This window comes from Crocodylus porosus, unplaced genomic scaffold, assembly GCF_001723895.1.
Source record: "Crocodylus porosus isolate Cpor-Errol unplaced genomic scaffold, CroPor_comp1, whole genome shotgun sequence".
NCBI lineage: Eukaryota > Metazoa > Chordata > Crocodylia > Crocodylidae > Crocodylus > Crocodylus porosus.
The window spans coordinates 143,338,166-143,363,865 of NW_017728931.1; the positions used below are offsets into that span (position 1 = coordinate 143,338,166).

The window sequence follows — 25,700 nt, forward strand, 5'->3', positions numbered from 1 at the left end:
CCCGCCAGCTCCCTCCTCCCTGTCACCAAGGAGCTGAATTGGCCAGGAGTTGGTTTTGCCGCGTGGCATGAGACCGCCATGGGGATCCTGTGATTCGCCCCTGTGGAGCGCACGTCTGGACCTGTGGAAGTTTCTACCCCACCCCATCCTCGAACAACAAGCCCCTGGCTAAACCCGAGAACCATCACTCTGCCGGAGGAGACTCGGCCTGGAAGAGACTGCTATATATATTATATTTTTTCCCTTTTTTTAGTTTTTTGTTCTTTTTTTGTTTTTGCTTTTTAAAAAATTTTAAATGGCTTTATTTAGGTTTTTTTTGTTTTATTCTTTTTTTGTTTTGTTTTGTTTTGTTTTTTTTACCACGAGGGGGGGGGAAAGAGGAGAGTGCTGTGATGGGGCTGACGATTTTATGGACACACGCTTGGAGACGACTGGCTGGGGGGATCTCCCATGGGCAAGATCTGAGACTGTGCAGGCGTTAAGACTCGAGCGCATGCTGTTCCGTCTGGTGTTGTAGCCATCTCGAGAACAATACAAATAAAAACAAAACTAAGTTTAAAAAAAACGAATCAAAGCCCGGGTTTGCGGTTTGTCTCTGCCTGCCGCCCCCACAATCCTTTGTGCTTTCAAGGCTCTTCTGAGTTAAGAACGAGGTTCTCGTAACAATAAGGTCCCTTTAAGGCTGCACACTGGATGACCAACATGGACTGGCTGACCATGACTGCCTGACACCCACTACAGCTCCCTCCACCCTCCCCTGCCTTCATCCTCCCTGCTTTTGAGACTCTCCTATGTTAAGAACGGGGCGCTTGTACACATGACGAAAATGTCACTTTGTGTGGCTTAATGGTGTCACACATTACATGTGCGTCAGTTTTGGGGATTTTAGATGAGTTTGCATTGTTGCAGCTATTAGTCACCTCGTCCCCAGGCCGTGGGAGAGCTGGGCAGGCTCCGCAGAAAAAAGGGATCGGGCCTCTTGCCGCTTCTGCCTTCAGGAGGTGCCTGCTGAAGGCAGAAGCAGTGGTGAGGGGCCTGATCATTTTCTTTTTTTCCTGGTAGAGCCTGCCCATGGCCAGAGGACAAGCTGCCGGGGAGCTGTGGGGGCCCTGGTCCATCCCTCTGCAGCGGCAGTGTCCCCCGGGGCCACGCAGGCCGGGTGCTGCCCCAGCTCAGAGGCAACACCCAGACCAGATCCAACTCTTCCCCAGGGCGGGCACCGCCGTGGAGGGAAGGACTGGGGGGGCCGCTTAGCTCTCTGGCAGCTTGCCCCATGGCTGCAGGCAGGCAGGCTCCCCACTTTTCCCCCCCCCCCCCAAAAAAAAGGATCAGGCCCCTCGCCCTCACACGACAGAAAAATAAAACCCCTAAATTGAAATGGTGGGTTTCAATTAAAAACCCACAGTTTCAATTTAGGGGGCATAGAACGGGGGTTTTCAACCTCTTTTGGTCAGGGTACTCCCGACAGTGGGTCGAGAAACAGGGAGTCTCCCGGCGGCCCGTCACCCAGGAGGGGGGGATCCTGCTTGGGGCAGCAAAACCAGAAATGCCAGTGGCAAAACCGGAAGTGCCGGCAGCTTCTCCATGCCACTGCCGCGTACCCCCTGGGGCCTTTCAAAGTACCCCCAGGGTACACATACCCCTGGCTGAAAATCCCTGGCATAGAAGACTAAACCCCCGTCGTGTACAAGCGCCCAAGATTTTCTTAAGTGCAGAGTCCCACTGAGGCAGCGATTCTCGACTGGGTTAGCCTCAGCACCCTTGAGAGATTGGGGTGCCTAGATCTGTCCGAGTGCTATGAAGCACCACACAATACCAGCCCTGTTACGGGTGCCAGCGTGAGCCACATGATTAAACCCAGAGATTTCCAGTAGGACTTCACAGGGCGTTAAGCATATCCTGACCTGCTGAGGTCTTTCAGAATCGGCCACATAAAATTGGCTGTACTATTTTTTTTTCTGTAGTCCAAAAAAGTGAGTGAAAACTAAGCTGGTGTTTTCCAGGGGGAGGCCTTGAGCCTAGAAAGGCTGAGAATGGCTGCAATAAGGTGTTGGGACCATCATTTCACATTGCGATGATAAAAACCCTGGCTGTCAGCAAGGAAAGCATCACTTCCTTACTGCAGATTGCTGTAAGGGGGATGGCCCTGCCTCCCTTGTCCCAAAGGGGTCCATCTGCCCTTAAACGTAGACCCCTTGCCTCTGAATGTCTGGCTGCCAGCAGAAAGGAAAGGAGCAGCTTCTGTGAGCATTAGCTGGGGCTGTCTCCTGCTTCCACCTGCCCGCTCGGCTCGGGGCAAGCCTGTGCGGCCCTAGTCAGCGGTTCCTTCGTTGCATGGCAAGCGCTTCCCACTTCGTGCTTGCGGAGGTCGTCATGAACGGCTGAGCTCCGTAATGGCTTCAAAAGTAAGCACGCACAAAGGATCAAAGTCACGGTACTGCTGACCTGCCCTGCCAGGTGCCTTTGGACACGACTGACAGGTCAGTGCTTTCCAGCCCATTGCGCGCAGGCGGCGTGGTCCTGGCTGAGATCTCCCTGCGGTGCTCGGCTCTGTCCAGCTGAGGTGGTGTGAGCAGTAGTGAGTAGCAGGCCCCACAGGGCTCTCAAAATCTCCGCACCGCGGCTGAAGTCTTGATCCCTGGTGACCGGGGGCCATCCCTGGTGCCCGGGCCACAGCTGAATACTCTCCAAACAGCAGCCCCTGCTTGGCAGCACTTGCCCTCCTACCTCCCTGACTGGGTTGCAAAGGGTATTTCTCTGGCTTCTGGGCTATGCCAGTGCTCCTGCTTGAACTCCACCCAGAGTCCTGGCTAGAGGGTCTTGCCCTCTATTCGGGGTCGGACTGATGCTGCATTTGGGGACAAGAAGGGATTTTACCCCATGGTCATGGGTAGGGATTTGAAGCAGGGTTTACCTTCCTCTTGCAGAGCATGGCCTCTGCTTGGGATCTCTGGAGCAAGTAGAGGCCACGCACCTTTGCAGCAGGAGGACGTTGGCTGCCGTGGCTCTCCTGCTTTACCTTGGCAGATTTGGGTGTGAGCTCTTGTGCTGTGTCAGGGGTGACTGTTGTGTTGCTCAGAGGGGCAATGGGTTTGCCTGGGATGATTTGGACAGGGCTGATCCTGCCTTGGGCAGGGGTTGGCCTGGATGTGACCTCCCTTCCAGCCCCACTGCTCTGCAAGGGTATTGCCTTGGGGGGGCTAAAAGCTGGAGGCTGCTGGCAATTTGAGCGCTTTTCCCTTCCTCCAGTTACCTGAAATCACTTCCCACACAGGGATTCGCAACACTTGGGGCCGGTTTGCTGTGGATTTGGATGGGACTTGGGCCTTCCCTGCTAGCTGAAGGAACTCAAACTCTTCCCCACTGCATGGTCAACTGCCTGGGTGGGAGATGAACACCAAGCCTGAGGCAGCCTGAGCCCAAGGATGATTTATCCTGTGTGTGAAATGCCAGAGAGGCAGCACGAAGCTTGAGGCGATGTGAAAGGAAATTCAGGACTTGGAGTGAAAGGTTTTGAGCCACTGAAATGGGATTGCCCCGGGCTCGGCTCTGCGGCAGTTGTTTCACTACCAACTACCAGCTCTGTCTGACCCCTGCTTTGTTCCCAAGTGGAGCTGAAGTCCCGTCCTTTTTAGTGAAGTCGCTCTGGATTGGTACATAAGGGGCAGCTCTCAATCTTACTCATGCTCACCTCGCCCTCCAACGACCTGCCTGGTGGGGGTATCAAGCTGGTGGTTAGATTCATAGAAAATGAGGTTTGAAGGGACCTCGGGAGGTCACATCTAGTGCAACCCCCTGACCCAGCAGGATCAGCCCCAGCTACATCATCCCAGCCAGGGCTTTGTCTAGTGGGGTCTTTAACACCTCCAAGGGTGGAGACTCCCCCCTCTCTGGGGAGCCCGTCCCAGTGCTTTACTACCCTATGGGAGATTTCCTAATATCCAGCCTAAACCTCCCCTTGCTGCAACATGAGCCCATTGCTCCTTGTCCTGTCACCTGCCCCCAGTGAGACCAGCCCAGCGCCATCCTCTTTGCAACCCCCCTGCAGGGAGCTGAAAGCTGCTGTTAAATTCCCTGTCTTTGCTTCTCCAGCCTAAATAAACCCAATTCCCTCAGCCTCTCCTCATAAATCATGTGCCACAGCCCCTGAACCATTTTCATTGCTCTCAGCTGGACTCTCTCCAATGTGTCCACATCCTTTCTGTAGTGGGGGGCCCACAGCTGGACACAGGACTCCAGATGTGGCCTCCCCAGTGCTGAATAGAGGGGAATAACCGCTGCCCTGGATCTGCTGGCAACGCTCCTGCCAGTGCAGCCCAGGATGCCATTTGCCACCTTGGCATCCAGGGCACACTGGTTCTGCCTGAATGAGGACTTTTGCAAGCCCGGAGAAGGCAGCTTGCATGGGTGAGAGGCACCGTAGAAGGTGTTAAAGCCCTTTAAATTGTGCAAGAACCGTCTTGACCTTCCAGTCTTCCCGGGCTGCAGCCAGCACCGCAGCCCTTGGAGGCGCTGGTAGTGGGAGATCCCGTAGCTGAGCACCTACCAGCGGGGGTACTCAGATGGGGCGGGGGAGGCACGGCTTGGGCACGAACTGCAACTTCTCCACGAGCTCTCAGTTGCTCTGGGCTCTTGCTGCAGAAGGGGAAGATCCAGGCTCTGATGACTGCTCTGAGTCAGCATCTCTGGTTTGGCTCCCCAAGGGCCCTCAACTGGCTACGCCGACATGGGCTGATGCGCGTCTGCTTCCGGCGACCCTTTCTCAGAAAGCGTCTTCTGAACTCATCTGTTCTCGCCCAAAGGCGGCGGGGCAGGGTACGGGTTTCCTGCCAGGAGGCCCATGCTGCTGGAGAAACTCGACCTGCTGTCGGAAAGGCCAGGCTGGGGGAAGTGGGGCAGCAGGAGCACACGGGGATGAGGCTCCCAGAGCTGCGGAGGCTCAGTGCCAGGGCCTGGCCTGTCGTGCGATTCATATAACAGTGCAGGAAGAAGCTGGCACTTGGACACGCGCCGCCCATCCTGCTCTCACCTGGGCCCAGCCCTAGTGACAACCGCACACGCTCATCCACGTACACAAGGGGTTGCTTTATTATCACCGCCCCTGGAGATGGCCTCGGCAACTCCTGCGTCCAACACAGCACCCAGCCCAGCAGGGGCAGCCTGCCCTTGGGGGGATGTGACTGGCCCCTTGTCTGCCAAGAAGCTGCCGGAGAGCCCCACACATCCCCAAAGTCTGTCCCCCTCCCTGCCAGCAGGAGCCTGGCCCGGTGCCGCAGGCACGCGCGCCTGCCCAGCCAGCCGAGAACCAGGGCTGGGCTGCAGCCGGGTGCACTGTTTTCGAGGTAAACTGCGCCCATCTCTCCTGCTCCGTGCCGCACCGGGCAGGAACCTCGGACTGAGGATGGGCTGTGGCTCCCTTGGGCTCCGGCCCAGCCCCTACCTTGGAAAATCGCCACTGCGAAGCTCGGCACCTGGGGCCATGCAACCTCCGACTGCTCCCCAGGGCTTGGAGACGGGGCAGGACCCGGTCCTGGCACCCCCAGCCGCTGCCCCCTTCGCAGGCTGGAGCTGGCCAGCCCCATGCCCAGCAAAGCAGCGTCTCGTGCCGTGTCGGGCTCACCCAGCAAGACACTCCTGGGCTGTGCCCGCCCAATCACTGCTGCATGGGCCACACGCCCGCGCCCGGCTCCAGGCTGGGCCCGGCGTGGGCTGCTGGGGGCCCCTGCAGGCCCTGCTGATTCTGCCAGATCTGGTGCAGCTCCTTGAACTGCTCCACCATCTTGTCCTTGAGGTCCGGGTGCGAGATCTGCAGGCGGATGCTGTCTGCCGACCAAGACAGCTCCCCGGAAAACATCTCCAGCAGGAGCCGCGCGGCCACGGGCACCACCTGGGCGGGGAGGACAGAGAGGAGGCACGAGCTGCTCTGCTGGCCTCAGCGTTGGGGGATGCCCCCCGGAGCCTAGGCTCCCCCAGCCAGTCCTCTGCTCCTGATGGGAGGCTGCAGGGCTGAGGCAGCATGGCCTCGTGGCTGGAGAGCCCTGGATGTGACCCCAGCTCTCACGACACCCCCGTTCCCAGGGCCGGGGCTGGTGCTAGTACCCCATGGGCCTAGGCTGGGGCAGGCAGATGCAGCTCCCCAGGGAGGATGGGGGTCCTCTCCATGTGTGGCTTCGAGCTACAGTGAAAAGCCAGCTGGGGAGGCGATGGTGTGGCCAGCGGGAGCTCAGTGGGCAATGAGGTCTGGGGGGTAGGACCACTCGGCCCAGCCTCAGCACTGGGGTGGGAGCCCACCTGCACCTCCCACCCCTCACCTGGACAGTGATGAGCTTCTTCTCCTTGGGCTTCTGGTCGGGCCACTCCTCGCCGAAGCAGAAGAAGATTTCGAAGGGGGGCGGTGTGGGCGTCTGCCCCTTCTGGAAGAGGATGAGGCCTGGGGGGGCCCGGAGACACGGATGTGAGGGGCAGGGAGCCAATGCCAGCGGGGTGAGCCCACCCACCTGACCCGAGAGCAGCCAGGTGCCACAGGGAGAAGGGTGGGAGTGGAGGGCAGGTCCCGCTCACCGTTGAGGAAGTTCTCCAGGCTGAAGAGCTTGGTCTTCTTCTCGCGCTCGATGGGGTTGGGGCCAGTGCCCTCGGCGGCGCAAGGCCCCGTCCAGAAGACCTTGCACTGGCAGAGCCGGATGGCGTAGATGTCCTGGCCCTGCAGCTCCAGGATGAGGCCCCGGTCCAGGACGTCCAGCAGCTGGTGGGTGTAGAAGCGCTGCTTCTCGTTGGGGATGTGGTCGGTGTTGGGGAAACGCACCTGCTCCAGCGTCACCGGCCCGAACAGCTCCACCTGCTCCTGCGTGGGCTCCAGGTTGCTGTAGAAGAGGCGGCAGCCGTGCGGGTTGCTGATGGTCAGGGACCACACCGGCCGGCCCCGGTACTGGAACTTGATCTCCAGGTCCGTCACTGCGAGGACAGGGGGGTAAGAGGAGCCCGTCAGACCCCGCTTAGACCGGTGCTCCCCACACCCACCCACTGCACGCAAGGATCTGGGCCTCCGGTGCTAGGCGCTGTGCAGGGGCAGCCGGGCACTCGGGGGGCTCGTGGGCTGAGCCCAGTGGCAGGCAGGAGACCCCTGCGGGGCAGTAGCACAGCGCAAAAGCAGGGGCGGGGCGTCCTTACATGGCAGCATGTGCGGGCTGATGAGCAGGTCGGGGATGAACTGTTCCATGGGCTGCAGCGGCTCGTTCCCGGGGGGCAAGTTCTCCAGGCTCCCCGGGCACGGGATGGCGCCGGCGGGCTCGGGCGGGGGCAGCTCCGGGATGAAGGGGCCAGCGGGGGGGCCGGCAGGGTCCGAGACCTCCAGGGCCCCCAGCGGGGGGAAGACGCAGTTGCTGTGGGCGTCGGGGAACTGGACTTCCTGCTTCGGCCACGAGTACGGGGCCAGCGGCTCCGGGGCCTGGCTGGGGTCTGCGCAGCCAAGGACACAGGGTCAGAGCCACCCTCCAGCCCCGGCTCCTACCCCAACCCCTGCCCGGGGACAGAGCGGCCCGCACGGCCAGGGGCTCGTGGCTGGAGGCTGCCATGGCCCTTTCCCTATGGGAATAGCTGCTCTCATCCCCCTAGTGCAGCGGGGCAGGGGGCCGCTCCCACGCCCAGCTCTCTCCCAGCCTGCCCCTCCACCAGCTCCTGGCACAGAGCCTATGGGGCTGGTCTGAGGTGGCGGTCACTGGGCAGCCGTGTCCAAGGGTCCCCATCCCAGCCGTGCCCGGGCTCCCTGCGGCTCCACCTGTCCTGGGACTCACCCGCTATCGTCAGCGTCGTCATCTTCTGCAGCTGCAAGGGAAATCAATAGAGCTGAGACCACGACTGAGGGCCATGGGTGGGGGGGGTGATCTCCCAAATCGCAGCCATGGAGACCCACCCCTGCCTGAGGGGCCTGCGGTCAGGCTGCCGGGCGCCTGTCTGAGCAGCCTGCATCTGAGAATGGGGGCCCGTGGCCTGAGCCTGGGCATCTGAGAATGGGGGCGCGATGCCCTGAGGGAGAGACCGGCTGCTCCCTCAGGGCATCGCGCCATGGGCAGGGGCCCGTCTGCTCCGTGCACGTGTCAGCCCAACGAACCCTAACGTGGCGCCTGCCCCAGCGCCGCTTGGTCCCCACACCAGTGCCCCCCTGCTGTGATGGCTTGTGCCCCGGTGCCCCTCCAGCCGGCGGGGATCCCCGCAGTCCCTCAGGCCCAGTCCTGTCCCGTGGAGGACAGGTCCCCCCCTCCCCGCCAATACACAGGCCTGGGGCACATGTCTCCTCACCTCCTCTTCCTCGTTGTACTCATCCCCCGCTAAGGAGTCTGCAAAGGAGAAACGCCATCAACCAGTTGCCAGGGATGGGGGACAGGCCTGCATGGGGCTCTGAGGCAGCTGCGATCACAAGCTCAGAGACCCCGATGGCCCCGTGCCACCCCTGCCCCACAGCCCACCCCCATCCCACCCTCAGCCGCTGTAAGGTGGGGACCTCTGAGGACAGGGCTGGGTCTCTGGATCTCCCCTCTCTCCACGGAGAGGACAGGCAGTGTAGGTGACAGAAGACAACCACCGCAGCCATTTTTGTAGGACCTCTGCGAACCCGTGCCCTTCCCAGCCACCTCTTCCCAGTGCCCCCGGGAGCCCCAAGGAGAGATCTCTCCGCCACCCCCCCATCGCCGCCTGCTCTGGCCCCCGGCGCGGTACCTCCATTGGGCTGCTGCAGCTCGCACACCTCGTAGATCTTGTAGGGCTGCATGGGGGTGTCCTTAGTGCCATCATAGATCAGGTTGAACTCCCGGCTCTTGTTGAGGGCGCAGCGCAGGTTGGCCTTCCACTTGGCCGGGTCCGGCTCATCCACCCCTTCGGTGTACTTGCCCGTCTCCTTGGCCCAAGCCTGGGGCGGGGGGAGGGGTGTGCACTGGGCTGTCACATGCGTGGGATCATGCCATGCCATGCTAGCCCAGCCCAGCCCCTGGGCTAGGAGACCCCTGGAAACCACCATCCAGAGCGTGCCCCCCAGTTCTGGCCTGCGGGGAAACCCATGAGGAAGGGGCTCTGCATAGGAGAACTCTTCCCTGGCCAGCAGACACCAGCCCCCTGCTCCCAGCACCCAGGGAGCCAGGTCAGAAGGGCTGGGACGTGCTCTCTGCAGTGACATTAATGTGCCCAGCACTGGGGGCTCCCACCATCACCAGAAATACCCACCCCTGCTGCAGGCCTGGCCTGGCTGTGCCCAGGGGTGGGGGAGGAAACTGAGGCACAATCCATGGGCATGCAAGTGAGCGGCCTGTAGGGCCCCTGCAATGCCAGTCGACTACAGTGAAAGTTGTGGGGGGTCAACACTTGCCGGAATCAGACGGATCTGTCCAGACCCAGGTAGGATCAGAGACAAAGCAACCCCGAATGCAAGCGGGGAGCACCATGGGGACCCAGGAGTCCGGGTCGCCCTGTGAGGTGTCTAGCACAGAGTGCTGCCAGGGCCTCTTTGAACGGCACACCCTCAGCTTCAGGGAGGCAAAATGCTGGCAGAGGACCCTGCTCAGACCCCGCCACCTTGCCCCCGGCCTCACCTTGAAGATGGTGTTCTCGTCCTCCTGCGTGGGGACGTGCCGCGTGGCGTGGCGCCAGGGGATGCAGAACAGCTTGCGTTCGGTGTTCACCCACTGCAGCCCCGGGTACCGGTTGCTGTTCACCTGGGCGACCAGCCAGGGCTTCAGGCGGACGCGTCGGGGGTGCGGGTTCATGGCGACTCACAGCCTCCAGCCTGCACAGGGAGATGGAGGGGAGAGGGTGAAAGGTGGCAGCGAGCCCCTTGCGCTGGCAGGGCACGGGGGAGTTGGGGCACAAAGCCCTTTTCCTCCGCACGCACGCTAGAGAGGCAGGGACTTGGCCAGTGACCCAGCTACAGAGTCCCAGGAAGCAGGAGATGGCCGCCCTAGGAAGCAGCCAGGTGTCCAGCCAGCCTGGGGGGTGGGAGCACGGAGAAGCCCCCGAACCCCGGCAGGAAGAGCCCTCAGGGATAGGGGCACCCAGTGTGTCTTTCCATAGCCCCCAAGGGCCAGTCCAGCCCCTGCCTAGCTGCAGGCCCAGCCTCTGCCTGAGACAGCAGAGGAAGGAGTAGTGACAGCAGTTATCATTTAGAGATTCTCCCTACCGGGAGGTAGTCCCTCAGTAAGAGAGCAGCTGGTGAGGAGTGGGTTTGGGGAGACAAAGAGTCTGCTGAGGTGGCCCACTGCTCCACAACTGACGTTCACTGTTTCGTCCTTCTCATTCGCATATGCTTGTGTTTATTGAACCAAAAGATCGCTACGCCCAGGGCAGCATTCCCTGCCCTACTGCTTTTCTGGCAGGAAGTTTCCATCCCCGGACACCTGGAATTCCCCCAGATGACGTCCCACGCACAACCCTTCCCCTCCTTGCTCTCCCCTGCAGCTCCTCCCTTTGCCCTCTGAACTCCTCTGACTCCAAGTTTCCCTTCCCTCTATCCACAAGCATGGCTCATCCAGCTGCACATCCTGCCCTGGTCCAGTGTTTTATTATCCACCCCGGGAGAATTTTTTTCCTAATATCAAACCTCACCTTCCCTTGCTGCAACTCGAGCCCATTGCTCCTTGCCCTGTCATCTGCCCCCACTGAGACCAGCCCAGCTCCATCCTCGGTGCAGCCCCCCGGCAGGGAGGTGAAGGCGGCTCTTCAATCCCCCTCGGTCTTCTCTTCTCCATACTGAATCAGCCCAGTTCCCTCAGCCTCTCCTCACCACTCCTGTCCCTCAGCCCCCAACTATTTTCGTTGCCCTCCTCTGGACTCTCTCCAACGTGTCCCCATCCTGTCTGCCGTGGGAGCCCACAGCTGGACACAGGACTCCAGATGTGGCCTCCCCAGTGCTGAATAGAGGGGAAGAATCGCTGCCCTCCATCTGCCAGCACTGCTCCTACCAGTGCAGCCCAGGAGGTCGGTAGCCGTCTTGCACCAAGGGCGCGCTGCTGTCTCCTGTTCAGCTCCTTGTCCCCTGTCACCCCCAGGGCCTTTTCTCCAGAGCTGCTGCCCAGCCCGTTGGTCCCAGCATGCACCGGTGCACGGGACTGCTCCCTCCTAAGCGCAGGACTTTGCACTCGTCCTTATTAAAGCACTTGTTTATGTGCTGCTTGCTTCTAGCGACCCACGAGCAGTTCCACTCCGCGACGCTGCCCGCCCCCACCCCGGCTTTGCTCTGAAAAGCAGCCTGAACTCAACCGGCAGATCACCGTCCTGAACCCACCACGGGGATTTCCTCACCGAGAGCAGAGCCGGGGGCCTAGGCAGGCCTCCCCTGGGGGGTGACATGCCTCAGGCTCAGCACAACCGGCACCTCCAAGAGCTTTTGCGTCGGAGCAGCCCCAGCGACCGGCCGGCGCTCGACCCAGGCCGCCAGTAGCTGCTACAGAGCCCAGCTTTCTAGGTCAGGCTCTCATTGCTCACGCCTCACGCTCTGGAGACTCGATTCCCCAGGTGATCACCAAGACAGCGATGCTTAAAGGCGCCCGGTCGATAGGCAGCTGCATCGTGTACTTCTGGGTCGAGCCCCAAAGGCCCCGTCCCTCTCATACCGTTTCTTTTACTAGGCGCTGGCCCCAGTGCTGTTCTCTGGAAAGCCCCAGGTCCTGGAGCCCCGTGAACGGGGGAGCATCTCAGCCCTCACATTTGGGAGCAAAGGCCTGAAACGGGGACTCGGGCAGGATCCCAGCAGCTCTGAGCCCAGAGGTCAGTGCAAAAAGCTCAGCATTGATCCATTCATCCCGCCTGGCCCAGGGGGTTTGCGGCTCACTGAGGATTCAGAGGGAGGCACTGACCCCTCCACATCTCGCCCCACTGCCCACTTCCCCTCCTCACAGAAACAATCCCCGAACCCAAACGCAGGTCAACAGAAAAGGGGAGGCACTCATCCAGCGGCCGCAAGAATTACAGCCGTTGCAGCCTAGAAGAGAAGTGACCCCCTTAAAATCCCCAATGGGTTCAAAAAGTTTGGGAAGTTTAAACCACAACACAGTTGTCCTATCAAGTCCGTGTTCGACAGGGGAGAGAAGGCAAAAGGATGCTCATTGGGAAATTTGGTGGAAAACCCTGGAATCTGCTGAAAAAGAATCGCCTCCTACCCCAAACCAGAATGCTTGAGAGACCTTTTTATTTTATTTTTTTAAATATTGAAGGAAAGTGCAAGTTCTAGCCGGTAAGGACCAATCTGGAATACACCTGAAATCTAAAAGCAGAGGTGAGTAGGAGATACTGAGCCGTGTATTATTCAGCGTTGTGGGGAGAAAGAGACTCATTCAGCCGGGTGCATCTCGAGACGAAGCGCCACAAAAGCCTGTCCTCGGCCAAAACAGAAAGGAAGGGCCGGGGACTGAAAGGAGGAGAAAAGAAGACAAGACTCCCATGGACATTGGCTTGGCTTAGGGGAGCACTGCGGACAGAAGAACAATATCTGGGTTTATGTATATTTTGGAGAATTGGATGTGCCTTTAATTAGTACTTTTTTTCTTTGATACGTTTGATGGGTTAATGAATAAAGCTAATAAAAAGAAAGCAAGGTGGCAGCGGATGTGCTGGGAGCAGGATCTGGTCTCCCCGGGGAGAAACCAAGAAGGAAGACATGGCAGGGGCCCCTGCAGACCTCCGAAGTGTTTCAAACCGGGAGGGTTTCCAGGAAGGCCTGAGAGGAGGCTGGCAGGCAGAGCAGCACAGGGCTGGGCAGCTTGTAGGAGGGGTCCAAGCAGGCTGGGAAGCCCATCAGTCACGCTCCCGGGCCGGAGGGGACTTGGGGGGGCCAGGGTCCTGGAGCAACCAGTGACTGGCCTGCCAGCCCCTGGCAGCTCTGGGAGCCAGCAAAGCGCAGGGGAAGGTGCTCAGACCACAGTGGGTGAGCTGGGGGATATTTCCACTCTACTTGTAATGCACGGAGGCCCAGAAGGGAGAGGCCGGCTGTCCCAGCTCAAATGGTGCAAAAGTCAATTCAGCCCCCGAGACCGAGCAGCCAGCAGGGGTAAGGGACACAAATGGGGTTGCAACCCCCAACCCAAGGTTCCCCGGCCTGTTAGCACCCCCAGAGAAGCAACCAGGTTCAACCACAGCCCCCACCCCGCCGTGCCAGGAGCAGAGGTCGAGGCCATGCCAGCTGCTGCCGCACTCAGATCTTCCTCCGTCTCCAGCACGTGATGGAGAGCGGGGTTTCACGTCACAGCCCAAGGGATTGCAACAGGCTGGTGTGCGAAGTGCGGGGCAGGGCAGGGGTGCAGAGGCTAAAGGAAGTTGCTCAGTTACACAGAGAAACCAGCAGTTAAAAGAAGCATGGTTCTCGGGATCGAAGGCAGCCAGGAGCCAGCCTCAGGGGCAGGCAATGAAAACACCTCTCCCAGCTGGGGAAAGAGGGGCACAGGGAGAGGATTTCTGCAGGGCCTGTCCAGACAGATCTTCCCGCAGCTCTCAGGGTGCATCTACTGCGCCATAACCAAAATTACTGAGCAGTATGGGCACATGCACACCTGCACTGTGCAGTAAATATGGTGAGTCATACCCACTTGAGCATAAATTTGATGCCTGCATCATGCTGGTATCAAATTTATGCCAGATTACTTAATACACAGTAATGCACGTGTAGCGCAGTAACACTGTGTGCAGACTGACTTGGGATCAGTGTTATTTAGTTCCAAGTCAGTCCACACACAGCATTAAAGTGCATGTGTAGACGCTGACCTATTGCCACTTACTGCGCAGTAAATTTAAACCAGCATAAATGCATGTGTAGACATGCCCCAGAGTTCTGGGAAGGCTTAATTTTGAAGCACAATCCAAGGGGGTTTTGGATGCTGGGTCTGCAGTAGGATTTGGCAGCTGCGCAGAGGTGACGGACACCAGCTCAGATGTAGCGGGTCTCAGGGCTGACATCCCAGTGAAGTGAGGGAGCCATGGGATATGGATGAAGGTGGTGACTGGAGGAGATGGGGATAGGTGGGTTTGCTGTGCCAGCAAGTGCATTTGGTGATGGCCAGTGACCGCACTGCTAATGCCCAAAAGCACCGTGCACGGTCAGCCTGGGGATACTCCCTGACAAGCAGGCATCGGGGAAACCAGCCAGGGCTGGCACTGAGCAAGCGGTGGGGTTTGAGGAGACAGACACCACAGCAGCGGCTTCATGCCAGAGCGGCTTACAGCAAAAGATGGGCGAGAGACACTAGTCCGAGCTCCAGGATCTCTGGCAAACCTTGGCTGTTACGCAGCCGAAACAGGAACCCATCCCTGCCCGTCGGCTGTGAGCTCCTGACGGTCAGCAGCAAGCAAAAAGGGGAACGCGGGGGAGAGGCAAAAGGCGGGGGATGGAAGGGCCAGGCCAAGGGCCCATGAAACGCAGTGCCAGGTGGTGAATGAGGAACAGGACAGCGGCCCATGGGGCTTTGTGGGCAGGATCATGGGTTGTCCTGACGATCCCACAGACATCGAGGCTGCGTGGGTCTGTGCAAGCTTAATACTAGGAGATCCTGTCCTATTTAGTGGTAGCCCAACCCCGCACAGACAGGAGCACACAGCACAGGGGCACGGGGCTGGCAGAGGCTCCACACACAGTGAGTCCAGCCCCTGTGCAGCCCCATGACAGAGCAGATACTAGCTGGATCGGAAAGGATTTGGGGGGGGATGCTGCCCCTCTCCTAGGAGGCTTGAACGGGTTTGCCAACATCACAGCCCCTGCTGCATGCACTGGGAAAGGGAAATCTGTCTGCAAGGCGAGAGCAGAGATCAGCTCCCACAACAGTCCCCGCCACTCCCAAACCCCTTTACTGCTCCTGACCTGACAGCGTGGGGGTGCCGATGCCAGGAACCTTCCAGGCACTAACTGCCGCTGGTGCTGGATATCACCGCAAACCCATGCCCCTCCAATCCCCCACCACCAAGAGGTGCCCACGGGAAACCAGTTTACTCCAAGATATACGAGGAGCAGGGCCTTGGGCAGAAACGTGGAAGCCAAGACCTCAGGGCTGCTGGGGAGGAAATGTCTTGACAGCCTCAGCCAAGGCCGGATGGTCCCTTTGCTCCAAAAGGAGGTCTCAGGGCTCCGTGCCAGGCGCCAGGCGGGCGAAGGAGCCTTCTTGCAGGGGCCGTGTTGAAAGCAGAAGTTTGCCATGTGCTTTCCCCACATTTGGCAGCACTTGACCCCTCCCAGCAAGAGGGGGTTTTTGACAGGTTTGCAAATACACACTTCAATTGCACAGTTCAGGGAGGGGATTTTTGGAAGGACCGAGCTCTGACAGCCCAGAACCTCTGCCCTGACCAGCACCATTCTCCCATCACAGCCAGCCAGACCCAGGCACTAGAAATAGAGGTCACCCAGGCCCAGCCTACGCATCCTGAGAAAAGAGACCTGCTTTTTGTCCCCGCTGCTTAAAAAGTTATGGCTCTTTGGGACCCACCACATACTCAAAGTAAAGCTGGATAGAAACCAGCTATGAAGTTATTATACAGTTTCAAGCACTGACTTTGTAGCTGGTCGGCTGTTTAGACAGGGCTGATCCTGCCTTGAGCCGGACTGAAGCTCCCCTGCAGCCCTGCTTCTCTAGGATTGCTTTTTCATTTTTTTTTTAAAGCTGGACCGACATTTGTACAGCATGGTAATAATTTTGCATGTGTGGCCAGCCCAAATTTATCATGCGACTCTCCAGTTAACGGTGTAATATGTGTAACATGTGGCAGGGCCTTTATGTCAGGATGACAGCATGTGTTTGCTGTTCCTACCCATGGGAAGGAGTGGTTTGCTCACCAGTCCCGTACCAGAGAGGGGCTGGTGCTGGCAGGGGAACAGAAGCCAAATCAGGAGAGCTGTGTGAACAGGTGATGCCTCCAGGGAGCCACTAGACAAAGGGGAGAGGTGTGCAACAGGCAGTCTCACTTGAGCCAGCTGCACGTCTCCTTCCCGCTGCCTTGCTTCTGGCAAGCCTTCGAGATGGATAGCGGGGCAGGCTCAGCACGGCAAGGCTGGCTCTGACATGACCGTTGGGCCTCTGCCCTGCAGGCGCTGTGACGTGCCTGCTCCTGGGGTCATGAAGGGACCTCATGCCAAGGGCAGCCAATGCTACCTCTGGAGGCAAAGAGGCCAGAGCGGGGTGCCGAGCCCAGGCTGTGCTCTGCTAGGGAGCAAGTCAGATGGACATCCAAGAGGAAGGAGGCTCCAGTGGTTAGAGCACTGATGGGCTCCACTCCTTCCCCCTGATTCAGCTTCCCCCCCCCCCGACTGTGGCCTAAATACTGCGCTAGCATATCCCTACCTGGGGCAAGGGCCTGGGCAGCCCCTCGATGGGGCCAGGTGAGGGCTGCAGAGAGAGTCCAGAGGAGCCCAGGTGTCTGCAGAGGATGGTGCCATCGACTAGACTGGGCCCCTCTAAAATCAAACCAGCTTCAGGCCCCGCGGGTGTGGAGGGGACCGCTACAGAGTGTGAGAGGACGGCGTTGTGTGGGGCACAGGGGAGGTCCCATAAAATGCCATAGTGAGAGCAGGGGCAGAGCAACCGTCTCGGCCCCGAATGACAGGGGTCAACCCCCTCCCCAGTCTCTTTGAACCTGGAGCCTGCCACAGCCCTCAGCCCCTCTGCCAACCAAGGTGGCACCAGCATCCCCCTCTACACCAGAGGGACCTGACATGGGTCTGACTTCTGCTGGGGCCCCCAGAGGTGCTAAGAACAGCTGGAGCAGGAGACTGCACCCCACTCCACTCATCCTGGAGGGTGGCCAAACCCTGCCCAAGACACGCAGAGGACAGAGAGAGCTGTACGAGCCCAAAGGTGCCTTTGCACACGTGTGCACGTGTGTGTTCACTGAAACCTGGAGATGCTGGTACAGTCAACGGCATCAGCGCTACGTCCGCCTACCACCTCACTCAGCCACGGTTCTCAAGCTTTTTAACTTCAAAGCCGCTGTTGGGAAGTGCCAGCTCTGAGCTGTCATTCATTTTTTTTGACTGCAGATCAAGACCAGAGCAGCTCTTCTGTGGCAAAGAATTCAGACAGGACACTGCAGGGCAGGACATCTGGATCCCGGGTCGAAACCTCTGGGTGTATCTTGTGAATCACACGTAGGTGTTTGCACACCTACTGGCACTCATGTTGAGCCCTTTAAAGGATCAGGACTGTTAATTAGCCCAGCCAGGCTGCTCCCCTAATGAACCTGCCTTTTCTGCCTGCAGAGATGCCTCCAGGGGGGCAGCGTCTCCCACCTCACCTAGCAAGACCCAGCGCTAGCTGTTACCAGCTGGTTAACTACTGTGCGTGAAGAATAACAATGAATCAGCCCATGTGGATCAACCATTTCGTGCCCCTTTTGGGATGGGCAAAGGGGGACAAGCGTGTGGGATTTTGGGGTGCCCCCACTGAGCCCGCTGAGCAGTCTACCCTGGAAGTCCTGTGCCGGCCGGGGGAGGTTTCAAGCCTGCAGCTGGCCGCAGGAAGGGAAATGACACATTGCACAAAAAGGAAATGTCTCCCTGCTGAGGCCCACAGACAGCTGGGGGCGGGTCTCAGTACACGCTGTCCCCAGCTCTGTGATGGGGAACACGCAGCAAGCCGTGGCAGGCGCAGGGCACATGTTGCGAGGGATGCTGCGCTTGCAGGTCCCCGTCTACCCCATGCTGGAGCTCTTGGGGGGCTGGGGCTCTTCTCTCTTTCTGCTCCTTTCTTTCCTCCCCTGGCTAGTCCCGGGCCACCTGGCCATTGCTCAGTGACCTAGCAAACTGCATGGGAGTCAGCAGCATGGGGCATGCCGGCTTTGCTGGTGGGGTCACCCTGCGACATCCTGCACCCCAAGGGAGGGCAGTGCTGCCCCTGGCATGCAGGGCAGGAACGGTGGCTGCCCTGTTTGTGTGCAGTGTTTGAAGTGGGCCAGCCACTTCTTGGACATCAGTCGGGGCCACATATCACATTCAACCGACCGCACTGGAAGGGATGTGAGCACGCAGGCCTGCCCTCTCTGCAGCCTGCTCCAAGACACGCCCCCCCAACACCCATCCTGACATGCAGCCTCCTTGCTGTTCCAGCCCTGGGCACCACTACAGACACCCCAGCCCCAACCCATAACATCAGCTCCAGCCCTGAGCTCCCAGCAGGGCCCACCAAGAGCACAAGACCTCGGTTTGGCCCAGGGAGGTGTTGGGGTCTCCATTACTGGAGGTGTTCAAGTAGAGCTGGACGGGAATTGGGCAGGGATGATCTAGGTATAGCGATGCCCATGTTGTGCTACGGGGATTTCCCAGGCTTCCGGGCTTTGCTGGTTGCCACATGGGGCTGGGAAATAATTTTGTCCCTTCCTGTTGTTATACACATCAGGGTTTTTCTTGTAACCTCCCTCAGAGGCACTGGGTGTTGGCTGCAGCCCGGGCTGAGGATGGCGACTGGCCAGTGCCCCTGTTGGGACTCAACCCAGGAGGGTCCTGGCCAGACGGTCTTGCCCCTGCACTCAGACCGGCACCATAATTGGGGTCAGGAAGGAATTTTACCCCCTGGTCAGACTGGTAGGATTGGGGGTTTTATCTCCCTCTGCAGCAGGGGCATGGCTGGTGCCTGGGATCTCTCCAGTGGACATTAACACCCCTGGCAGCAGCAGGACATTACCGTGGTGCCCCTGCTTTCCTTGTGGGAAGGTTGAGTACGATGTCTACTGTTGTGTTAAGACTGACTATGTAATTTTAGTAATATGTTAGACCAAGGGTGCTCAACCTCCAGCCCATGGGCCAAATGCAGCCTGTGGAGCCATCATAGCTGGCCCATGGCCTTCCCTACAGATACAGAAATTTGGCAGCGGGGGGTTGGTGGCAGTTAGCATGGCCAGCCTCCACCCCGCCACATTTCCAAACCCAAACCCCACATGCCAGGATGGAGCCGGGCTGTATTCCCTTCCCTTCCTCTCCCCTCACAGCAGGACTGCGGCTAGATCATGCCCACCTCCGCCATGGCTGGATTGGGGCCAGGCCATGCCCCTTCCCCTCCTCCCACATATCCTGATTGGGACCTCTGGCTGGATCCGGCCCCCGGACCTACTGGGCACTGCCTATCCAGGTGGTCTGGGAAAGCTGGACTGCCCCTTCCTCCCCCCACACCCACGGGAGCCTTTCACAAGTTAGCTTACCCCACATGCGGAGGAAGAGCGGCACATGGGGCACATGGCTTACCCCCCATCACTTCACCGCACAGATGAGCCTCCCGTGCTACGGCCCGGTCCATGCACTTCTGCTGGCAGCAGCCACCACTGCCCCCCCAATGCCTGACCCTCCTCCACAACTCCCCTGCAGCAGCCGTGCCCCCATTACAAAGGGCATTGGGTGCTGAAGAACATGGTAGCCAGGAGAAGGCACAAAGACCAGCCACATCTGCTGGCTTCGAGGAGGGGGCAGATGACCGACACTGCTCCGCCAGCAGGAGAGAGGATCCAGCTACCCCGTGGACATGCTCACAGCCTGGCTTCACATTGCAGCAGGTAGAAAACCCCAAGCCGGGGCAAACGGCAAAGCCTGAGGGCAGCTTTCGGCTCTGGCTGGGAGCCAGGGACTGTTTGCACGGAGCTGCGAAAATGCACAGGGGTGGAGAAGAGCCTTGCTGGGATGAACAAGACTTGACCTGGAAGGTAAATGTTGACCGAGGCAAAGCCAGGCAAGGCACCTGCAGGAAGCGCCTGGAGGTAAGGAGGCTGCGTGTGGGTGGCAGAGAGCCCACGACACTTCCAGTAACAGGCGGGACTTACTCCATCCTAGCAGGAGGCTCCCAGCCGGGCGCCATGGCGGGCTCCGTGTCAGCCGTGCTTGATAAAGCAGCTCGGGATGCTGCCGGGTGAGAGGCAGGAGCACGGGGACCTTTTGGCTTGTGGCGTCCGGTCCCCCGCGATCGCTGGCACCGGGTCAGATCCTCCTTCCGGAAACCCACCCGGCTCCATCTTTAACCAGCTCGGTCTCCCACCTGCACCGCTCGGGCCACTGCCTGGCCCAAAGGCAACCTCCTCCTTCCAGTTCCCCACCAGGCAGAGCGGCTCCCTCCCTGCCCGTACCAGCAGTGGGGAAGTCTGAGCACAGGTGCCCATCGCTGCATGCACTGACTCACTGGTGAGCAGGGCGCACTCTGCTCGCCGACTCCACCCTGCCCATGGGGGGGGGAGGGTTGGCTTCCCAGAAAGAAGGACCTGGGACATGGGAGATCCCAGCTAGAAGCCAAGGATGGACATAGCCAAGCTCAGGGTGAAGATTTTTTGGCTCTCATGAAGAGAGGGGACTCGTTCGGATGCTAACAGGCAGCCCCGCATGCATGGGGGGCACAGGCTGGACAAACACACAGCCATCCAACCTGGCAGCACACCACACTCGGGCGGTGGCACAAACCCAAAGGCAGGGAGACTGCTATCACAGCCAGCGAGTAAATCACGCCTTGCTGCCAAGCCTAGGACTCCTCGAGCTTTGCAAAGGGCGGAGAGACCAGCTCAGGAGGGTGAAAAGCACCCTCCTTCGAGCCAAGCGACAAGCTGAGAGTCCTGCTTGAAAAGCTGCCTTAAGGAGAGCAGCTGTTCTCCCCCGCCACGGCACGCTGCAGATGGAGACTAGACCTCAGAGAAGACGTCTCCGCGCTGCCAGCCTGCGGGGCAGGGAACCAGCTGCCCAGGGGAGCCTCTCATTAGCCGAGGGCAGAACAGCAGCCGCCTGGGATGGGTCAGAACCAGCTCGTCCTGTTTCTGCGCGGGGGCTCGGACTAGATGGCGCTTGCAGCCTCTGCCTGGCCCGGGATGCTGCGTGTACCTAGTTCTTGGCTAGGAGGTGGCCAGGGGCCGGCAGCTGCAAGCCAAGCCCTGGGGCTCCTCAAATTGGAGAGAGTCCCGTGGAGGGCAACGCAAATGGCTCAGGGGCTGGGGCACAGGACTGGTGAGGGAACTGGGCTGATTTAGTCTGCAGAAGAGAAGACTGAGGGGGGATCGAATAGCAGCCTGCACCTCCCTGCGGGGTGGGCCCAAAGAGGATGCAGCTGAGCTGGTCTCAGTGGGGGCTGACGGCAGAATAAGATGCAATGGGCTCAAGCTGCAGCAAGGGAAGTTGAAGTTAGATACAAAGGAAAGCTGTCTCACTAGGAGGGTATAAAACACTGGAACCGGTTACCCAATGAGGGGGTGAGGTCCCCATCCTTGGAGGTTTTGAAGACCTGACTATACAAAACTTTGGCTGGGATGATGGAGTTGGGGCTGGTCCTGCTTTCAGACTAGATGTGATGTCCTGAAGTCCCTTCCAACACTCATTGTCTACGACTGTATGAGAGTCCCCCCACCTAAAGAAAAACACCCGGACCCATATCTCCATGCTGTGTTCCCCCAGGGCTCTCCTCTCCAACCCTTGAGCCCTGCTCCCTCCCCGATGTTTCCAGCCTTCCCCGGCAGCTTCCGTCTCTGCTGGTTTCATCAGCCCCAGATCTCGTAACCCTGCGGATGACGCCGCGGGGATTGGGACAGGCAGGGGATGAAGCAATGAGGATGCTGACAAGGAGCACTCAGCCCTGGGTTTGTGGGCTGGGTGTTCCTCCGGCGGGTCGAACCCCGGAGGAAATGAAAGCGCAGCGCGGGCCGGCAGCTCTCCCTGGAAATCTGACTCATTGCAGAACCCGGGGAAACGAGAAAAGGGGTAAGAAAACAAAACTGCGGTGGTAGAAGTGAGCTGGGCCATCTGCAAGGTGCCCTGTGCAAGAAACATCCCTCAGAGCAACTGCACGGGAACCCCCGGCCTCTGCGTCTGGCCTTGGCACAGGCACGTAACACCTGCGGCAGCCTGGGGGCTCCCCCCACATGCAGATTTGCTGTGGCACTGCAGTCCTGATTTGCACCCAGCCGGCCTGGGCCCCACAGACCTGCCAAAGCCCCTCTGCCTGGGCTTGCAGGACCCCCGCTGCCCCAGGTCACAGCTGTCCTACCCAGTACACCCGAATCACTGGGGTTCAAACCGCTTTGGCTCGGGCACCTCTGCCTGCCCAGTCCCTCCTTGCCTGCTTCCTGCCCTGGGGAATCCTCATCAGGTCCTGCTTTCCCCCCCGCCCCATCTCTGGGGGCTTGAGAGGTCTTCGCAAACCCAAAGGCAGCTCCTCCCATGTCTAATGACAGGCAGGTTCAGCACAGAAGAAGGGGCAGGAGAAGGACTCGGTTTTACAGATCCTTGCCCCACACAGAAGCACTATGGACTCAGGTCTGCCACGGGACCGAAGCATACACCCCAAATCCCTGCCAGCCACATCCCCTGAATGGGATCTGACCTTTGGTCTTTGGAGAGGACTCAAATGAACAAGACTTGGTCCCTGCTGCCTGGATCCAACACAAGAGGACGCAGCGACACAGGTAAGGGGCGGGGAGGGGAGATGAGGACGGAGAACACAAGAATGAAGGATGGAGGAAGCAGGTTGCAGGGAGGGGATGAGGCCAGGTAGGGCCTTGAAGGAGCCCGAGATGAACGATGAAGACACGCTACACCACCGGGCCTTCGCCATCCGTCCGCAAGACCAGAGCTGCTGGTACAGCCCAGTGAGGCATCTCACGGGACTTCTGTTCCCCCCCAGACCACGGCTAGAGCCACGACACTGAGCGCACGGACTGTGCACCTGGGACAGGATTTGCCATACACTTCAGAGCAAGCCCTTCGAGGTCCTGGGCTGCAGCTTCTTTGCCTGTTAGACCCAAGGCAAGACCTTGTGGCCTCCCCGAGTCCCTCCAGGCAGGCCGGGGTAAAGAGCGTTTGCAAACCAGCCCAGGAGGCTGCAGAGCTTCTGTCACGTGGGCACAAAGCCATCGGGAAGGGGCAGGGGTTGCCAGCGGATAAGCAGAACAACCCCGGCCCCACCACCCTCGGAAGCAACAGACGCTGGGCAAAGCAGGAGCCGAGGCCCGTGCTGCCACCCGGACCCTGCAGCATGCCTGCCAGCGCACGTTTCTGCTCGCCGTAGATCAGTGCCACGCGTGGGATTAGGAGCCCACGCAGGCCACCCTGGAGGAGATCCTCTTGGACCTGTTTCCACCCTCAGCTGTAACCCAGCCAATATGTCCACTCCGCCCCTCGGGCTCAGCTGATCGGTGCCTTTCCAGTTTCCCCACCACCTTTCACCCATCACTTCGGCGACAGAGTCCGGAGGCAGCTGCAAAGGGAGCGTCGTGAGTCCTCGCCCACGTGCCTCTAGCCAAAGCAGCAGCCGGCAAGGAAGGGCAGACAGACGGGCGGGAACCACAGGAATGGGAAACAAGCTGAGAAAATCCTCCAGAGCCCCATCCATTTTGCACGGCCGCCTCCAGGCACACCTGCAGCATGGGCGCGCGGCACCCTCGGGTGGGACGCACTACCACCACGTCGACAGCAGCAGCACGCCCAGCAGCCCCTTGCAGGCGACTCATTTCCTGGCTCCCTTTGCAGCCGTGCAACCTAAAGCTTTTCTAAGTTCCCTTCTTTAAGAAAGTTCCCCTTTCCTTGCCTTTGGATCTTTACTCTCATCTTTCCAGCAAGGAAAACACAAAGCCAAGCAACCATCGGTGCCAGAAAACACCCAGAGCAAACAAAGGGAAAAGTGGGAGCTTGCTGCAACCTCTCCTCGGGTTGAATGAACCTCAAGTGCTGAGAGACCGGACACGTCACACACAATTTTCAGGCTCCCAGACAAAGCTTCCAAGCAGCTTTTCCAGGTAACTTTGTCCTGCTACCTTCTCTCGCAAAGCAGAGGGAAGGGAAGGAAGCAGCAAGCACCAAGTCTAGACTCTGGAGTTTTATTGCTCCCTAAATCTTGATATGAAGCCGACCGCAGCTGGCACCCGCGTGGAGCGATAACAGGTTGTTATTGCAACCCCTCCCCCACCGTTAATTAAACACGAATAACAATCTTGCAAGGAGCCAGAGACTCTACTCCCAGAGTTTATCGCTCCTAGACCTGAATAGCATTAAGCGTTCGTCATCCTGTCATTTCAGTCCCTCGCCCAGCCCGCAGCACGGGACCAAGATCAACACCCCGAGACGCAGGACGGCGCTTCCCGCGGGCAGGCGCCTCGGGCACAACAGCCCGACAGGCTCTTACCAGACGGGAGCTCGCCGACCTCTGAACGACGAGCGGGAGGAGGGCAGCCGCGGTGCATCGGGAGCCCGGACGCGTCCGACTGAGGGCTCAGCGTGACAAAGACGAAATTGAAACTCGGTTCTGCAAAACACAAGAGAGAGACAGATACTTCCTCAAACCATCAGAAATAGAAACGAACTTCCGGCCGGGGCTCCACGATTTTGGGAAAAGGCAGCTGAACAGAGCCGCCAGCCGCGCGCTTTGCTCCAGGCATTTGTTTCTGTCGCGACGGCGGCCGCCAGAGACCTCGAGCATGCAGGGCAAGGGCCACGCAGCACCAGAGACGAGGCGGGAAGAGGGGAACCCACGTCCAGCCCCAGCGGGCCCAAAGGCTCTCGGTTTACTGTGTGTCAGTGCCTAGATACAGCGGTGACTCACTGCCTACACAGAGAGAAAAGCCTGATTTGCTCGCGCTACAGCCGACTTCAGACCTTGGGAATGAAAGCGCTGGCGAGAACAGCCACCGGCAACCCCTGCGCAGTCCCTGAAAGCACAGACACCTCAGCACAGAGGGAAGCAAAGGCCTGCCGGCCCGAGCAGCGGGGACCCGGCTGCTGCAGTCTGCTGGATTGGTCCCTAAGTCGGCAGCTCTCTGCATCTTACACAAACGTCCGTAAACCCCGAGCTCTTCCTAGGGAGCTGCTCACACGAGCTGAGCCCCTGATGACAGTTTGCAGAATCAGGGCCACGTAAGGGTCAAGTCAGAACATTTGCACCCGCCCCGGGTCAGATCTGAGGCCGCAGACTGCGTCCGTCCCTCCCACCGGGCCTGGGCGCAGGGCTCCGGCTCCCCGTCACCAGCTTCTTTTCTGGTTTTGACCGCTTGAAGGAACTGAAAGGCACGCTTTCGAGATGACGAGCCACGTGCACTGTGGGGGCCCGTCCCCCTGCCAGCCTCTGGTCACGGAGGACGAATGCGTCCAGGGAGGAAGCCCCCTTCCTTCTCCTCCCCAGTTCACCGCCCCTCCGAAACGCGGGCTTGCAGGAGGAGCAGTGCCATGGAGGGAGCCCTGGGCGCGTGGCGGCACTGCCGCCGCCTCCGCGGGTCAGCCCTGGGCTTTGCGACGTGGCCTCAGTCCACGCAGCCCTGCACTGCTCCCGGGCACCGAGATGCCTCCAAGCTGGAAGTTCGCCGTCGCCTGCGACCGAGGCTGGCGGCAAAACCAGCCACCATCACGCCTGCACGCCAGGCGGCCCCTGCAATACGCCCACCCCACGCAGGGACTGCAGGCACTGCCAACGGGCAGACCCGGGCAGTGCGGGAGGGCTCCCCGCCACCCACCGCCGCTTTGCTGCCCGCGAGGCCACTACCGTTTCGCCCCGGCGGCCCAGGGCTGAGCCGCCCTCGCCGCCGTGCTCCCGGAAGGGGGTGCGCCAGAAGCCCCTTCCCCTCAGCGCCCAGCACGGCCCGGGTTTCCCGAAGGGGACGCGCCCTGCGACTCATTGCCCACCCCGGGTTCCCAGCTGGCGGGGGAAGCCACGGGCGCGGCCGGCGGTACCCTGCCCAAGGCGAGGCTCAGTGAGCATCCCGCCTCCGCCGCCAGCCGGACGACTTGGGCTACCGCCGGCTGCACG

At 59.8% G+C, this 25,700-nt stretch overlaps 1 protein-coding gene across 1 annotated transcript; it reads right to left on the reverse strand.

Moving 5' to 3' along the window:
• Positions 1-5,568: 5,568 nt before the first annotated feature.
• On the reverse strand, positions 5,569-24,382 carry IRF5 (interferon regulatory factor 5). The gene is made up of 9 exons (XM_019543830.1): positions 24,087-24,382; positions 9,579-9,772; positions 8,713-8,902; positions 8,296-8,333; positions 7,791-7,821; positions 7,168-7,455; positions 6,562-6,951; positions 6,312-6,430; positions 5,569-5,887 (listed from the first exon to the last, which is right to left on the reverse strand). Exons 2-9 carry the CDS (start codon positions 9,750-9,752, stop codon positions 5,654-5,656), a joined length of 1,464 nt encoding a protein of 487 aa, XP_019399375.1. The 5' UTR covers positions 9,753-9,772; positions 24,087-24,382; the 3' UTR covers positions 5,569-5,653.
• Positions 24,383-25,700: the final 1,318 nt, after the last annotated feature.

Excerpts from the sequence above, each read along its gene's own strand:
- IRF5 (XM_019543830.1), bottom strand. The coding sequence starts at position 9,752 with ATGAACCCGCACCCCCGACGCGTCCGCCTGAAGCCCTGGCTGGTCGCC. Across the intron at positions 7,822-8,295 it reads AGTACAACGAGGAAGAGGAG|CTGCAGAAGATGACGACGCT; the intron begins GTGAGGAGACAT and ends TTTCCCTTGCAG. Across the intron at positions 7,456-7,790 it reads GACGACGCTGACGATAGCGG|ACCCCAGCCAGGCCCCGGAG; the intron begins GTGAGTCCCAGG and ends TTGGCTGCGCAG.